The sequence below is a fragment of the Lepidochelys kempii genome, chromosome 10, assembly GCF_965140285.1.
Source record: "Lepidochelys kempii isolate rLepKem1 chromosome 10, rLepKem1.hap1, whole genome shotgun sequence".
Classification (NCBI taxonomy): domain Eukaryota; kingdom Metazoa; phylum Chordata; order Testudines; family Cheloniidae; genus Lepidochelys; species Lepidochelys kempii.
The window spans coordinates 1,891,954-1,908,812 of record NC_136389.1 but is presented as its reverse complement, the minus strand read 5'-3'; the positions used below and the strand labels follow the sequence as shown (position 1 = coordinate 1,908,812).

Below are 16,859 nucleotides of genomic sequence, written 5' to 3'. Positions count from 1 at the left end.
ATGTGCTGTACACACCTGCGGGGACCACATGGACCAATTAATGTGCAACACGACGCGCTTTAGAAATTACAGCCGCATGGTGCACATTACATTAGCCACTGTGTAGACAAGCCCGAAGGGCAGCTCCCAGTTGCTGAGCAGTTCTGAGTTGGTCCCTTGTTACAAATGTAAAGAACTAGGATAGAGCGGGCCAGGGCAGAGCGAGGCACAGCTCACTTGTTCTCAGCAATGACTTTGGACATCCAAGCAGAACAACACACACATCCATTAACTAAAAAACCCCAGTTTATTCAAAAATATATCTTTCCCTGTTCTTCGTTTTCCAGCCTCCCTGCTGGTAAATAATTCAGTTAAAAAAGACTTCTTATATTGCACTCTTGGAAACATCTTTGTTCTCACTGTTAAGATGCCTGATTCATTTGACAACACAGTACTCTGAAAGCCCATGAGGTCATGCTGGCCCAGCACACAGCCATCCTAACACTCATGCAGCCCACCCGACTCAGCTCCCAGGAGGCCATTGCTGGAACCAACTAGGAAGAGGGAGATTCTGAGTCATGGCCGGGCACCCACCCCTCCATACAGAATGCACCTGCCAGCTGTGTGCTCCCCTGCAATAAACTGGGCACACCAGAGAGGACAATGAACTGCAGCCTTCACTCTGGGGTCTCAATGGGAGTTTTGCTGTTGACTTCAAGGGGGGCAGAATTGGGCCCTGAATGTTATCACGATCATGTGCTCAAGGCAGGGAAACGCCAGTGATTCGGGCTAACCCATTCTGTGAGAACGGGCCTGAGCAGTGACCTTTTTAGAACCAATGTTTGAAAACCAGCGTCTGTTTTCATCTCAGTTCAGTGGGTCAGATCTACAGGCACAGTGCCTCCCGGCCAGGGAGGAACTAGTGGTAGGATCCAAGGAGCCCGTGCACAGGGGCTTGGCATCAGAGAGAGCAGCTCCATAGGGAACTCGCTGCATGCTAATGGACAAGGGGAGTTTAAGGGAAACATGCCTGGGGATGGGGTCAGTGTATCTTCTGCTCACTGTTCCCCGTTAAGGCTGGGTCTGGGTGCAGGAATTCCCAGGGGGCTCTGCTGCCACTGTGCCCTGGAGTGGGATTCCTCTTCCTTCCTGGCCCTTGAGATGCTTCCCAGAGCACAGCCCAGTTCTTCAGGCTGTGTGCGGGCTAAGGGTGTGTGCCAGTGAATGAGGCTGGCATTTGAATGGTATTTCCCAGCAGAAGGGCCAAAATGACTGTAGCACGAAGAGGATGCAGCTGCCCTTTGAGAGTGCTGGAACCCGAGTGTGCCAAGGGCACCTGCACTTTAAGTGGGTTACTTTGAGCGCACTGATTGCTGTGTCTGGTCATTATCCTGCTCAAAATTAGACTTCAGGCATTTTAAAGGAAGGGTTGGGGATGACTCTGGCTCCCTTTTACTCAGGCTGAGTTGTGCCTTACTCCAGGAGGAGTTCGATTGGCTTTCAAGGTTCTCCTCCAGGCTAAGGAATTTCTCTCTTGGGATGCAGCTGGCAGAATCCTACCTGCTCAGTGTTTAGCTGAAGCGGTTAGAATCTGACCCTACAGTGGTATTTTCCTTTCCTCTCGCCACCACCCAGTACCTGCAGGTTTTAACTCTTTTCCGAGAGCTCCCTCTCTGCCTGCTCCTAGCCAAGTGACACAAGCCGCGCTAAAGGCCTGGGTTGGTCCCACGTGTCAGGCCTGGAGCAGGTGTGGTATCATGTTGATATGCCTGCTTCTCCCGAGGCCTGATTCCTACCCAGATGGAATGGGGAGGGGTGTGTGGCTTGTCACTGTTTGGCAAGACCCCTCACAGCTCAGTTCCACATCCTACATAAACCAGCGCCAGCAACCCTTCACTGGAAAACACCAGGGACTTGGACCTGGCGTTACCAACCCCTGCTCTATGCCGGGGACTGAATCCTCCTGCCCACGCTCCTCCCAGAGACGCTTTCACCACAAAGCTCCAAATCCCTGAATTCGAGGCTGGACCCGATAGTCCCCTAGCGCTCACCCCCAGACACACACCTCTCGCTCCTGGACACCCAGATGACACGTTCATTGCCTGCTTTGGCCTCTGGATGAGGAGACAAATATGGTCAATGGCTCCTGCCCTCCAGAGAGTCGGGCAGCGGGTCTGTGAATGCAGCGTTTAGCTGCAAAGTGCTGTAGTTGGGCGGGGGAGTCCTGGGCATGTGATTTTCCTGGGGCAGTGGTAAGTGAAGGGCAGTGTTAAAGGTGGGCAGGTCTTCGTCGGGGCACACGGTGTGGTCGTGGCCCCCTTTGGCTGGAGCATTACGCTGAGGGGGCTCCTGATGGGGTGTTGCTTTTCGGTCATTCCACCATTTCTTCGCCTTTTGCCAGCGGTGCCGCATGACGATGAAGAAGGAGTCGATGAAGAAAACTTCGATGATCTCAATGACACAAACCACGGAGCAGCTCATCCAAAGGCCCAGCTGGCCCCCGAAGTTGGAAAGAAGAATAACAATCTGGAGGAGAAGAGAGTGCAAGGTTACACCTGAACCAGCCAGGCAACCAGCAGCAGCCAGAGAGGAGACGTCTCTGAGCTAGAGCAATCAGCGTCTGTCACGAGGTGCCCAGGGGCTGGGTAACTAGACACTGTTAAAGGGACACAACTTGCCCAATACAGAAATCTGGTCACTAAAGTGAAGGCAAAATATAATGGGCACGTCTCTAAGCTTCCTGCCTGCTCCACTCTAGCTTATGCTCTAGAAATGTCAACTAACGTTGAAACCGAACAGTCACTTACACTTGTCTCCGGGCAGTTCCCCATGGAGAGGTGCCTACGTGACAGAGGACAAGGACTGAATGAGCCAAGGAACCTGACCTCCCCACATGCCCCTGGAGATGCTAGCGACAGGACAGGACTGGGGCACGTTGGAGGGCACTGTTTGGGGGAGCTTGTTCTCCCGCTGCCTGCACTGGACCTATTCTGGGTCTAAACAGACTGCAGACGTCAGAGCTTACGTTGTTGGCGGGATTCTCGGAAATGAATCTCTCGTTCAGGTCTTTGTAGAACACCACGAGGTTTGCGAGGTCCGTTCTGGGAAGGGAGAGAGAGAGAGCAGGCCCTGGCTTTAGTCAAACAATAGCGTGAGGATCACTGAAGAGTGATTTAAAGAACCAGTTGGACGAGTAGGGCCAGGCCCCTCGAAGGGAGCGTTCTTTTCCATTGCCATTGTTAGGGCCGCTGTGATTGTATCTGAACTCGGGACACAGGCTGGAAATACACAGGGGGAAACTTACTTGTTCAGCATTTTGTTGATTTTCTGCCCTTTGTCCCAAGAGAGGACTCGAAGCATCCAGTCCTTGGAAAACAAGAAAACAATGCAACTGCCATGAGCACAAGCCCAGGGAGCCCAGGATGTGACAGCTCATTTGGCTCGGGTTCCATTCTAGAATGCCATGATTGTGTGGTGGGGCCCTCACGCTACCGCCAAGTGGGGGGATCTCGCAGACCCAGAGAGACTGAACCCCCAGGGGACACGTTTGCAGGTTAGCTGGTGAGCTCCTTGGCCAGGGCCGTGTCCTTGTACCTGGCTATGGGAGCCTCACACATTGCAAGTGTTCAGATCCCCTGGTCAGGAGCACCAGGCCAATGCTCACAAATACAGAAGGGGCCTCTCACTCCCAAGGCTGCACCTCTGGATTTTACCTAGTTCCTGTTGGAGCTGTGAAGCTTCCCTGCCCCCTTTCATTGCGGGAGGCTGTTCGCCCTTGTAACCTCATCTCCCCATTGCTGAGAAATCTGGGCTCATCCCCCCCTTTGAGGGGAGGGCAGCCCTCACTGACACAGCAGCAGAAGCAGGGGAAAGCCCCAGCCTGACAATGATCCTGTGGTCCAAGGCACAAGGGAACCAAGCCAGCCTGAACGCGGAGCCTGCAACTCTCGTTGTGCATCTAGGCCGGCTGAGCAAGCAGAGCAGAACTGGGAGCTCACCTCAGAAACTGAAGATGGCCACTGGGCTAAGCTGGTGGTCAGCGTCCATTCCTTAAAGCTGTGGGAAAAGAAGCCTAGTGTTAGCTGTCAGTCTGAATTCCTGCATAAGGAATGTTTCATTTCTTGCCTATCTGGCAGCTGGACTTACCTGCAGGCTTCTTTGCAAATCTGCTGACAGCCCAACTGCTCCTTCACAAACTTCTCATGCAGCTCGTAGTAGCAGTACACTGCAGAAAGAGAGTGCAGGGTAACTGGCTGGGGAAGCCAGAGAGAGTCTGGTCTTGTGCTTAATACACTGGGCTTGGGAGATCTGGGTTCAATTCCTGGCTCTGTAACAGACTCACTCTGTCCCTTGGGCAAGTCCCCCCTCTTCTGAGGGTTTCATTTCCCCAGCTACGAAATGGGGGTAAATACTTTCCCTGGAAAGACACGCTCCTCGGGGCAGGGACAGGCGCTCGCTATGCTTATGCCGTGTCTAGCAGTGAGCATGGTGTTTCTCAAATGCAGCCACCAGCGGCTTTTCTTGTGGCCACAGCCTCCTTGATTGTGATTTGGGAGGGATGGGAAAGCAGCGGCCCCTCCCCATCCCTGTTGCTCCTGGATGCACTGCCCTGGTGTTGGTTGCTGCGGCCGCCAGCAGGGGGTTGGGCCCTGCTCCCATCTGGAGACACCTGGGGGAGCAGGCAGCTGGTGAGTTCCCTACCTTTCCAGTGGCAGTGGGGCTCAGGCGTTGGGCTCCAGCCCTGGGGTGGCAGGACAGCAGGCTCTGGCCATGGGGCTTTGAGCTCCAGCCCCAGGCCCTGACCCCCAGCCACAAAGCTTCATGCTCTGGACCCCTGCTACCTCCCCTGGCCAACCACCCCAATGCCCCATTACTAGTTAGCAATAAATAAGTTACAATGATTTGGCCGTGTCTATGTGCATATTTGTTTGTTTTTCCTAATGCTAATTAAGTATTTTAGGGAAAAGTGTGAGAGTGGCCACCAACAAGAGTTGGTAGCCGCACTCTGACTGGCCACCAAAAAATTTGTCCTGAGAGCCCTAGCACAACAGAGCCCTGGACTCAGGCGGGGCCTCCAGATGCTACCAGAGTACAATTAACTAGTGTTACAAAGTGTGTTGCTGGGATTTCAGAGACAAGGCGGCTCTTGCTAGCAGAGAGCTATCTCTGGGCTGAGCAATAAAAACTGGCCAGGGCGCCCGCATTAGTCCAAGGCAGATTCACCTTTCCTCCAGCCCGGATGGGCTTGTGTGGGTGGCAATTTCAGTGGAGTATAGTGTGTGTGGTAATGATCTAATGCCAGGGGTGGAGCTGGGACCTGTCTGCCAGCAGGACATTTGGTGGTTGTAACTAGGCAGTAAAGGAGGCTGTGCAGGGGCTTTACTCATGCTGTGGAGAACTTACTCCAGTTGGGGTATTTCTTGTAGTTGCAGTATTCTGCCCCGGGAGGTAAGGGCTGGGCGTACTGGGCACAGCCACAGGTATCCACCATGGCCCTCTGGAAACAGGAATGCAGGCAAATCTGCAGGGAAAGAAACCAAGAGTTGGGTTTCCATGGGTCAACAAATGCACAAGCAGGCCTGGGTTGCTTCTAGGTTACTGCTCTGTTCCTAAATGGGTTGTCAGCTGGAACCAGCAGGAACTAACATTTTCAGCTGGCATTTCCAGTAGGTGGGGCCCCATCTTCAGTCCCTACCGACTGCAGTGCCGGGCTCCATGCTTTAAGGCACTAACTCTGCTGGAGGCCCGTGTGACCTCAGCTGGCATCACATCACCGGGTGCTGGCATTTTAATACCCATTAAGAGAAAAATCAAGCCCAGGTACTGGATTTGCAAAAAGTAGCAATTAATACAAGAGCAATGGGAACTAGCATGGAGGAAACCAGGATGCTTGATGCTCTCACGGTGGAGCCTATTACAGGAGCCTTGCAAAACTAGTGGAAACTTTCTTTGTAAGCGTTCTGCTGGTTGGACACAGATTAGATAGTATCAGTTGTTCATGGAGTCTTATCTGACAGGGGTCACAATTTCTGGCTTCAAGGCTTACTAAGCTGCAACATTTGTTTGGCCAATATTTTCCAGTCCAGCAGTGCCAGAGAATTTCATAATGAGCTAATGTTCCTGCTATATGACAGAATCCCCAAGGCAACTTCAAGCTTCAATCATTTTGGAACAAAACCCTGATTTTAAAAGTACTGCGGTATTCTACAGCTGTGATCCAAAGCATTCAACTGCAGCAGTGATCCTGCAGGGTTGGGGGCAGAATCCTGTGCTGTTTGTACAAGGGGATCGCTCAAATGACTGAAAAGCCTGAGGAAGAGCTCCTTGTGGCTCGAAAGCTCGTCTCTCTCACCAACAGAAGTTGGTCCAAGAGCAGATATAATAATTTTATTAATATTACATCCCCCACCTGGTCTCTGAAAAAGCAAGCGTAACAGAGCTTTACCTGGAGTGAGTAGCTCTTGTTGTAGAGGTTCGCTACTGGAATGTCAGTGCCGGTCTCTGTGCAGTCGCTGTACGGTTTGCTTAGCTTGTGAGACCGAGTCTGAAAACCAGAAAACAAATGTTGACTTGAGAGACCCCAGCCGAGCTGAAGGAAAGAGACCATTCAGTGCTGCTTATTGGACGGCCTGGGAGCACAGTCCTAAACTATAACAATGATGGGGCAGGACTGAAGCTAGCTTACGTGAATTAGCCTGTAGGACGTAGGTTGCTTTTAGTAGGAGATTATGTGGCTAGAATGGTTTTTAGATTTTTTCCTAATTATATTTGACGCCTCCATGAGATGCCTCCTGCCTACCATAATTCAGGGTACTCAAAGTCTAACCGCCTACACATTCAGAATATTTGCAATGGCTCCCTGCTACGAAAGGGCACTTCTTCCACATCAGAATTTGTGTGCTGTCAATCTTTTCTGTTTGAGTGACTGTCTTATTCACTGTGCACCAAGTCTTGTTCTGTGACCAGCTGTCTCAAGACACGACTCTGGGACTTTAAGGCAGTGTATGACTTGGTTGAGGAATGCCAAGGCAAACCATGTTTTTCAATATCTAGAGTTGTTCTAGTAGAGTTTTGCTGATGTGATATGTGGAGTTGTTCTTATTCTATAGGCATCAAAACAAGGACATGGGGGTTAGGCAGGATTGGGAGGTATTTAGGTCTCTATAGATCTAACCCTCTGCTGCTGATTACTCATGCCTGCTTTTATAGAAAGCTACAAGCCTCTTTGGGAAAGTCCCATATTTTTAGACACTATAAAGTCACTTGTCCCTAATGCTTATCCAGACACCTGGAAGACAGTCAACTATATGCACATGTGAACCTGTCAGACTTTACCCTACTGTCCTTTCTAATGCATGGACTATCAGGGCACGGCTTGACACACCCAGCCACTCCAAATACTACTTTGGGAAACTCCCAGCACCTTATTTCAGCCTCCACCCTACCCTGAGTGATAGCAATGGTGGGAGATTTCCCGAGGCAGGCGAGTGCAGACATGGCCACCTGGAAAGGTCTCTTCACAGCCAGGAGGGCAGTAAGCACAGACCCATCTAGCCAATCAGAATAGCCAGACGTCAGAGTTGTGCTTTAGCTCGTCTGCTCTGGCAGCCAAACCACCTGATCTGACCCACAACCATGTCTGTACTGTGCTGCAGAACATGAGTTAAAGCAGGGGTTTGATGGTGTGGATGGTGCCTCAGACGTTGTAGAAAACATCAAAATCCTCAAGAAATCCGTGGGATAAAACCAGGATCACCCGTAGGTGTGGGATTCCCACAGGCCTGTATTTCCAACAGCTCTCACCCCTGAGCAGTAAAACCTGAGTCAGGAGAGTGCTCAAACACAGCTTAGTTACAGTGGCTCTCTCTCTGGCCTCATGCTTTCTAAGGTGCTTTAGATAGCCAGGCCTGGGGCATAAATGTACCCTCCCAGCTCTCTGCTAGCTTTCCTGGATGCTGTGAGGCAGCAGCGGGGATCTATTTAACACAATTAACACAGTGTTTGTAAGCGCTCATGAGCCCGAGAAGAAAGATCTCTGCCACTCACAAAGTGCATCCCAATGGAGGTGGCCACTGCAGTCTCAATCTCAGTGCCAATATCTTCAATAAAGGGATATTCCTGCTGGTCGTGGACAATGATTTTGGCCCCCGTAGAGGTCACCAGGAAGGGATTGTAATCTGCTTCCTCTATGTAAAGAACGACCTGCAATCCTGCAGAACAAAGAAATAGCATTAACGGGGTTAAAAAAGCTAGAGCCCTAGCTCAGGGAGAGTTGACTCATCTATGGTCACTGTACAATCTTCTTCAGTTTTAACTGTCATCATCCGTTTGGATTAAACATCTGGCTTCAAGTGGAATTGTCCAGATATCATTGGAGTGTCCAAGTACTCCTGCAGCTAATCTTTAGCATCCAACACAACTAATAATAACTACTAGTGATGACTTCGAATGTTACTGAAAACCTGTTAAAAAACCAAGTTACATAACTGGAGAGGAATAATTTCAGGTGGAAAAACTCTAGTGATGCAACAACACTTGATTCATGAGATTTGGCAACAGCTTGGGGAAATGTTCATTTGAACCAACCCAATCAGATAACACGTCTAATGCCGACATGTCCGTCAACCCCCTTAGGATGCAGTTCCCTGAACAATCTGCTTTCGAATGTCTCTACCAGCTTGGTCCCCTTACCATACTCGCTGCCTCCTGTGGAAGTGGTCAGGACTTTCCCGTCTTCTCCACTATTGAAGGTGTAGCAGTTGCCGTGCAGTGGATGATGGAAAGGGGTGAAGTTTCTAAAAGAGAGCAAACATTTTTTTCATCCTAGGCTCTGGTCTAACTGCCCATGGCAATGTAAATTACTCACTGGATCGCCCATGAGCCTGAGAGAGAACAAGCAGGTTTGGTGCTTGAAGTTCATTTTAACAGTCTTTCTTTGTGCTCCAAATGACTATCCTCCTTCATTCAACCCACCTTCAAATGCACGTTTACTGCTAAACCTGTCAGCGATAATCTGTCAGAGCAAGACGTGTGTAACACAATGTTAAAATTTACACATCTGTCTTCACCATTCTGAGCCTGGTGATTGGCTGATTGTCAGTCTGAATGGTGCAGTCCGCCTAATCTAGATAGTAAGCAAGGGACGGTGGCTTCCTCTATGCTCTGTATATTCCTGAGCGCACTGATTTGCACTCTGTAAATAACAAACATTTAATTCCTAATTGTTTGACGTTTATTTTAAGAAGTGAGAAGTTAGGCTGGTGAGTAATTTTTGTGCACTGACCTTGTGTCGCAAGATATGCCATCGAAGAAACACGTCAGCAGAAGATCCTCAGCGGAGTAGCCCATATTCACTTTCGTCTCCAGGGGTATTTGTGCCATGATGTTCATATAATGCAGCTTGTACCATTCTTGAATAGCATTTACCCCAGAGCTGAATGTGTAAACTGCACAGTCACTGCTGTTGTTTGGGTCACACTAACAATAATAAAGGAGGAAAATGAGTTTCAGATGAGGAAGATGTGGTATAATTTTCCACTGAAGGGTTTGCAATATGATTTCTACTGAACAATGCTACTCAAGCAAGAAGTTTCTAGTTGCAGGTGGAGGAAAAAAAGACAAATAAGGTATTACGGGATACAAACAGTTCCTCTTCAAAAAGTCCTTGGTAGACCTCGTGTTGAGAACTGTGTGCATTCTGAAGGCAGATCAGTCTGGAAAAGGTACAGAGGAAGCAAAGTGGCTCATCTGGGCACCAGTGGCCTTTCCTGTGAGCATGGACATCAGGAACTGAATGTGTGTAACCTTAAAGAAGCATGGCTAGTGGGGGCTCATCATAGGGGATCTAAGAAATGACCTCCCTGGTGTCATGGTTGGCAATAAAGAGGAAGCAGTTTAGGCTGGATTTCAAAAAGAACTTTTTGTCCCCGAGGGTTGTGGGTATGCGGAATAATCTGCGGGAAGCATTGGATGGAGATGTTTAAGGAACCGATGGATTTGGAAGACCTACAGTACAGGGTCTCTCCATCCTGGAAGGTTCTTTGTATCTATTCCTCTCTAAAGCCTCAATTAACTCTTGAAAGTTTTATCATTTCCCTCCACTGCTACACTTGTCATCTGCTCAAACAGTCGTGCCTGCCCTAGCACATCCACTCCCTGTGCCAACACCGCGCCCAGTCACCACGTAGGAATGGAACTCACCAGCTGAAAGCCCACGACATCTTGTGGCTCCCCAGTATTCACCATGCTGGAACCTTGGTGAAAGACACTAGTCTCAATTTTCCGCTTATTGCCACTTGGAATCTCAGTAACAGTCTTCTTAGAGAGGTCTTTGAACTTTAGCAGAGGGATTCTTTCAAGAAATTTGCTCTCTGTAGCGTTCCAGTCATCTGCATCCCGACGTATCTTGGATTTGCCCTCTGAAAAGCCATATAAAGTCTCCAAAGCATTTTTTGTCTCTTTGTCCAGTTCAGACAAATGCTCTTTCATTGCACTATATCTACATTGGAGAGAAGGTAATAGTAAATAACATGCCATATTCTCCCGGTGTCAACCTGCTGGACTACTCCCTACAGTCCTATCCTGTCCTACGCATTGTACAATGAATAGCCCATTATAGGGGACACCCAGCTCTTCCTCATTCTCCTCCCTAGACTGACTCAGTGCTGATGCTTCACTTGGAACTTTTATTCACACAATTAATTTGAATTGGCTTGGGTAAAAACTAGATCCTAGAGATTGCCCATTGACTGAAGGACTATGGACAACAGGCCATTATAAACAGCAACAGACTGAGCTGTGAAGAGGTCACTGTAAGATCCGCGCTTCTTTAAAATCTTAATTAATGAGCTGGAGAGGCTAGAGAAGGCAGTAACAGATACATATTGGGGGATTGCACTAAATGAGGAGGAATTGCCAAAACTAGAGAGAGCAGAAAGATGGACAAGAAATGGAAAAGATTTATCCTGGGGACAATGCAGCTGGGACAATACAGTCTGAAATGCAGATCCTCCGTGGGCAGGAGAGACCAGAAAGCAAGAATGGCAGAGAGAGACTGGGGTGGGGAGAGCGGACAGCAGATTAGACAGAAGTGTGCAATACAGTTTGGCAGGAAAAAGAACCCCATGTGATTTTGGATGGCATATGCCAAGGCATCCCATCCAAGCAAGAGGAGATGGAAAACTCTCTGTCCCCCATTGGAGAGTTTGTGCCTGGAATATTAGTTAGGCCTGAGCTCTCCATTACTGGAAGGACGGCATTCAGAGAGAGGGGACTGGGGGGGCTGATGCGTGCAGAAAGATAAAACAAGCTAAATGCATCTAGCTTGGCTCAGTGCTGGTAAGTCAAATATGGCTACAAATGTCTGATGAGTGTAAACAGCCAGAAAGTAGAGGTGCAGCATTTTAGGGTGCTGTGGGAAGGGGGCAGAGCTAACAATAAGGGGATGGAATTAAAGAGCAGGGGTGTCAGAGCAGCAGGATAAGCTTCCTGAGGGGCTCAGTGCTGGACAGAGTTTTGAGGAAAAATTATTTAACAAATGTCTGAGAAACACTTTCCTCGTGTCCTTTGAAAGCATGCCCACCCTGGCCATAATGGCATGACCCTGCCATTCATACAGTAATTAGCCATCCCCTGACCCCTCATGGCTTACTTGTAAGGGTTGATATTGCAGATGGTGACAGCGGGGAAGGGCAACTTCTGGAACTGCACAGTGACTGAGACAGAGGCCGTGTAATAGGACATGACGAGCTCAGCACACTGCCACAGGATCAGCCCCACGGCGCTCAAGGTGAGCAGGATCCAGATGAACCTGCGCAAGCGTCCCCTTGATACCACGATACGCCGGCAGCCATGCGTATTGGTGTTCATGCAGTACCAATGCATCAGCTCACTGACTGTTGGAGCCTGAGGGCCAGTCACTGGCAAAGTCTTCTTGATCCTGGCTTTGATCATCTGCCCAGGAGCCATGTTTAACTCTACACATGGAGGGTGAAAAAATATTTTAAAGAAACAAAATGGGTGAGGTAATATCTTTTATTGTACCAGCAATTGGTGAGAGAGACAAGCTTTTGTGATCAACAGCTCAATGTCTAGTTGGCAGCTGGTATCGAGCGGAGTGCCCCAGTGGTCAGTCCTGGGGCCGGTTTTGTTCAACATCTTTATTAATGATCTGGAGGACGGGATGGATTGCACCCTCAGCAAGTTCGCAGATGACACTAAGCTGGGGGTGGGATGGGGGAGATAGATATGCTGGAGGGTAGGGATAGGGTCCAGAGTGATTTAGACAAATTGGAGGACTGGGCCAAAAGAAATCTGATGAGGTTCAAAAAGGACAAGTGCAGAGTCCTGCACTTAGGACGGAAGAATCCCATGCACCGCTACAGACTAGGGACCGAATGGCTAAGCGGCAAGTCTGCAGAAAAGGACCTAGGGGTTACAGTGGATGAGAAGCTGGATATGAGTCAACAGTGTGCTCTTGTTGCCAAGAAGGCCAATGGCATATTGGGCTGTATTAGTAGGAGCATTGCCAGCAGATCGAGGGAAGTGATTATTCCCCTCTATTCGGCACTGGTGAGGCCACACCTGGAGTATTGTGTCCAGTTTTGGGGCCCCCACTACAGAAAGGATGTGGACAAATTGGAGAGAGTCCAGCAGAGGGCAACAAAAATGATTAGGGGGCTGGGGCACATGACTTATGAGGAGAGGCTGAGGGAAGTGGGTTTGTTTAATCTGCAGAAGAGAAGAGTGAGGGGGGGATTTGATAGCTACTTTCAGCTACCTGAAGGGGGGTTCTAAAGAGGATGGAGCTCAGCTCTTCAGTGGCAGCAGATGACAGTACAAGGAGCAATGGTCTGAAGTTGCAGTGGGAGATGTCTAGGTTGGATATTAGAAAAAACTATTTCACTAGGAGGGTGGTGAAGCACTAGAATGGGTTATCTAGGGAGTTGGTGGAATCTTAGAGGTTTTTAAGGCCTGGCTTGACAAAGCCCTGTCTGGGCTGGTTTAGTTGGGTTTGGTCCTGTTTTGAGTAGGGGGTTGGACTAGATGACCTCCTGAGGTCTCTTCCAACCCTAATCTTCTATGATTTTGCATTACAGAGCTCTTCTTCAGGTCTGGGAGTAGAGTTGCCAACTCTGACTGAAGCTATTCTGGGAGATGTTTTCCCCCAACATGACGAAATGTCGTTTAAAATATCCTATTAAAATCTCCCAGATTACTTTCAATAGTCACCAGGTGATCAGTGCTGATTCCTGGAGACTCCAGGCCAATCCTAGAGGGTTGGCAACCCTATCTGGGAAAGGTATTCAGTATTTTAAAACAATATGGAACCAAGTGAGTAAAAGGCCACTTCCCTAAGCAGACAGCGGTCTCTGGAGGGCATTCACAAATCTAGCAAAGGCATATGCAAACTCATTAATCTCTGGTATTTCTTGCTTGCTCCCTTTGCTAATTATCCGGGTGATCTGTGTTAAGCCAGGGCCCCCTGCCTTAGAGCTCATCTGCTCCTCTTGCACCAAATTCACTGTGGGCCCAATCCTGCAAATACTGTTGATCTCAACGCCGGGGTTTACTGACATGAGTAAAGTTACTCTTACACAGAACTGTTTGCAGGATTGGGCCCTAAGTGAGAATTACAGGCACTTCCAGGGCAAACAGGATAATGACATCGGCATAGCAGCTCACTGACACAGCTGCCAGGCTGGGAAGCACAGGCCTCTGATTACAATAGAAACACCTGGCAGCTACAGAGACAGGAACCCGCAGTTACTGGCCCTAGCCTATTATTCTGTATCATGGAATTTGAGCACCTAGAAAGTGTCCTGGTGCAGTGCCAGCTGCTAAGTGCATCACTGATCATTTTTCTAAATATTTCCCAACTAGGAAGTGTCACTGTCACATGCATTTGTGCAAAAAATAGCAAAACACTTCCACACAAATGGCACATTGAAATGGCGAATACAGACTAACACGGCTGCTACTCTGAAACCTGACATTCCACAATATGTTCTTATTGCAGATTTGCCCAAGTCTCTTGAATTCATGAATCTTTTAAAGGAAAATCCCACTATTCAAAACCAGACGTAAAGACACGCACACCTGCAGATCTCCAGTCATGTACAAAATGTTAGAAAAATGATTATCATACACTTTGTAAGGAGAGTGATCACTTTACATAAGCTATTACCAGCAGGAGAGTGGGGTGGGGGGGAGAGAAAACCTTTTGTAGTGATAATCACCCATTTTTTCATGGTTTGTGTGTATAAAAACGTCTTCTGTACTTTCCACAGTGTGCATCCGATGCAGTGAGCTGTAGCTCACAAAAGCTCATGCTCAAATAAATTGGTTAGTCTCTAAGGTGCCACAAGTCCTCCTTTTCTTTTTGCAGATACAGACTAACACGGCTGTTACTCAGAAAAATGAAGTTTACTCAAGAAATAGGAAACCATCATCTTGTACGTACAGACACTGGGGCCAATTACAACAGATTTAATCAAGTGAGCAACTTTACTGGTGCAGTCAGTCCTATTTAAGTTAATAGGGCTACTGAGATAAGTAAAGTTACCCAGGTGCATGACAGGTTTCAGAGTAACAGCCGTGTTAGTCTGTATCTGCAAAAAGAAAAGGAGTACTTGTGGCACCTTAGAGACTAACCCATTTATTTGAGCATGAACTTTCGTGAGCTACAGCTCGCTTCATCGGATGCATGAGTTTCCCCAGGATCAGGGCCATGATCTGTGACAAGGGAAGGGTCCCTCCGCATTTGAAAGCAAGAGCCAGGCAGGAGCTTTCCCGTGTGGTTTAAGTTATCCATTATTACAAGTGTTTGCTGATTTTAACGTGAAAGATACACACTTATTTTCTACCCGGATGTTTCTAGGAAGTGGAACTGAAGCAGCCCTGGAAGGCACCAGCCTCACCTCTCTGCTAATTGGGGCTCTCCTTTGTCACCCCCTGCCCTGAGGTTCACCTGGCCTCCTTGGGCACAAACCCTTGTGCAGAACTCCCACTGGTGGGACAGACCTGCAGGGTCCATCCCCAGCACTCCTCCTGGCCCTGGGTTTTGCCTATACAAGGAGGGAAGGATCAAGGCCCCAAGGCTCCTGCCGGGAAGAAGCAGTACATGAGCAGTCCCCGTCCCAATCGGTCCTGGGACCCTTCGCTCAGGAAGAGAATGAAAGGCTGAAAAGCTCTGCCATGCCCCAGGAGCTGTGGGTTGCCGCCAGCTCTCCAGGCAGGCGGACCAGCCACGAGCCCAGCCAGGGGCGCGGAGCCCCGCCAGCTCTCGGAGGCAGGCGCTGGGGTAGCTGCAGAGACAGAATCGCCTTTAAAACGCTCCGGTCTTTCCCAAACGGCGCCGGTGTCTCCAGGCCGGGGAGGGGAGCTGGGGACACGAGACCCTCGGCCCGGGGGAAGGCTCTGGCTGCCCGGAGACACAGGAGGGGGCATCGCAGCGCCTGGCGCAGGCTGCCCGGCTCACCCCAGCGCAGAGACTGGCAGGAGTCAGCGCCGAGGCCATAGGGCGGAGGAGATGCCCGTGGACCCTGAGCGCGCTAGGACAGACAGGTGCGCACTCCCCGGGTCCCTTTCCCCGGGCCCCGCTCTGCTCCGTCCCCCCGTCCCCCCCGGGTCCCTCCCCCCGGGCCCCGCTCTGCTCCGTCCCCCCGGGCCCCGCTCTGCTCCGTCCCCCCGTCCCCCCCGGGTCCCTCCCCCCGGGCCCCGTTCTGCTCCGTCCCCCCGGGCCCCGCTCTGCTCCGTCCCCGTCGGGTTCCTTTCCCCGAGCCCCGCTCTGCTCCGTCCCCCCGTCCCCCCCGGGTCCCTCCCCCCGGGCCCCGCTCTGCTCCGTCCCCCCGGGCCCCGCTCTGCTCCGTCCCCGTCGGGTTCCTTTCCCCGAGCCCCGCTCTGCTCCGTCCCCCCGTCCCCCCCGGGTCCCTCCCCCCGGGCCCCGCTCTGCTCCGTCCCCCCCGGGCTCCGCTCTGCTCCGTCCCCCAGTCCTCCCCGGGTCCCTCCCCGCGGCCCCGCTCTGCTCCGTCCCCCCGGGCTCCCCTCTGCTCCGTCCCCCAGTCCTCCCCGAGTCCCTCCCCGCGGGCCCCGCTCTGCTCCGTCCCCCCGGACTCCGCTCTGCTCCGTCCCCGCCGGGTCCCTCCCCCCGAGCCCCGCTCTGCTCCGCAGCCCCAGGTCCCTCCCCTGGGACCCCGCTCTGCTCCGTCCCCCCTCCGGGTCCCTTTCCCCGAGCCCCGCTCTGCTCCGCAGCCCCAGGTCCCTCCCCTGGGACCCCGCTCTGCTCCGGGGCAGGACCCCAGTGACGGGGCACCCCGGGGCGCTCTCACCTCGGGCGTCTCCTGGCCTGCGGGACTCCATGCGGCCGGCGCGGCGGCCGGCGGGTGCTGCAGGCGGGAGGCGGCAGGTGTCACTGCGGGATGCGAGCGCTGCGCCCCGACCCGCACCTGCTGCGGCCGCCCCGTCCCGGTCCCCGTCCCCGTCCCCTGCCGCTGCCCCGCCCCTGCCCGGCCCGCGGCGGCCCGGCGGCGCCCCCTGCCGGCAGGCCTGGTGCTGAGCCTGCCCCTGCGTGCGTCGGGGGCCCCTTCCCTGCGGAGCCGGGGGGCTGCAGCTGCGGGGAGTGGGGCGGCCCGGGCTGCAGGCAGGGGCCTTGCGGGGCTGCCCCCTCTGGTGGGACATGGGGTGAGCCTGGGCACTGGACCGGCCAGCCGCAGAGCAGCGCGGAGCGCTGCCCGGGGTTCCCATTCCCAGGACAGTAGCCTGTGGACCGGGGCCATCCCGGTGAAAGCCCTGGAGGGGATGGAGCAGGAGAAGGGGTTAAAGCGTGGGGCACTTCCCCTCCTGTCCATGGGTGTGGGGCAGCGCTCCCCACTGCACCCTCT

General features: G+C 51.6%; 1 protein-coding gene across 1 annotated transcript; it reads right to left on the bottom strand.

Moving 5' to 3' along the window:
• Window positions 1–284: 284 nt before the first annotated feature.
• SCNN1G (sodium channel epithelial 1 subunit gamma) lies at window positions 285–16,373 on the bottom strand. Its single transcript, XM_073361368.2, has 13 exons — window positions 16,308–16,373; window positions 11,630–11,954; window positions 10,180–10,477; window positions 9,263–9,456; window positions 8,671–8,774; window positions 8,026–8,189; window positions 6,425–6,523; window positions 5,383–5,500; window positions 4,126–4,204; window positions 3,978–4,035; window positions 3,284–3,345; window positions 3,005–3,080; window positions 285–2,505 (listed from the first exon to the last, which is right to left on the bottom strand). The coding sequence occupies exons 1-13, from the start codon at window positions 16,336–16,338 to the stop codon at window positions 2,116–2,118; spliced, it is 1,998 nt and encodes a 665-aa protein (XP_073217469.1). The 5' UTR covers window positions 16,339–16,373; the 3' UTR covers window positions 285–2,115.
• Between the last annotated feature and the right edge of the window lie 486 nt (window positions 16,374–16,859).

Bases quoted from the DNA above. Each gene is read 5' to 3' on its own strand.
- SCNN1G (XM_073361368.2), bottom strand. From the start codon at position 16,338: ATGGAGTCCCGCAGGCCAGGAGACGCCCGAG. The intron at 11,955-16,307 runs GTGAGAGCGCCC...CTCCATGTGTAG, and splicing joins CAGGCCAGGAGACGCCCGAG to AGTTAAACATGGCTCCTGGG. The intron at 4,205-5,382 runs GTAAGTTCTCCA...CTCTTTCTGCAG, and splicing joins CAAGAAATACCCCAACTGGA to TGTACTGCTACTACGAGCTG.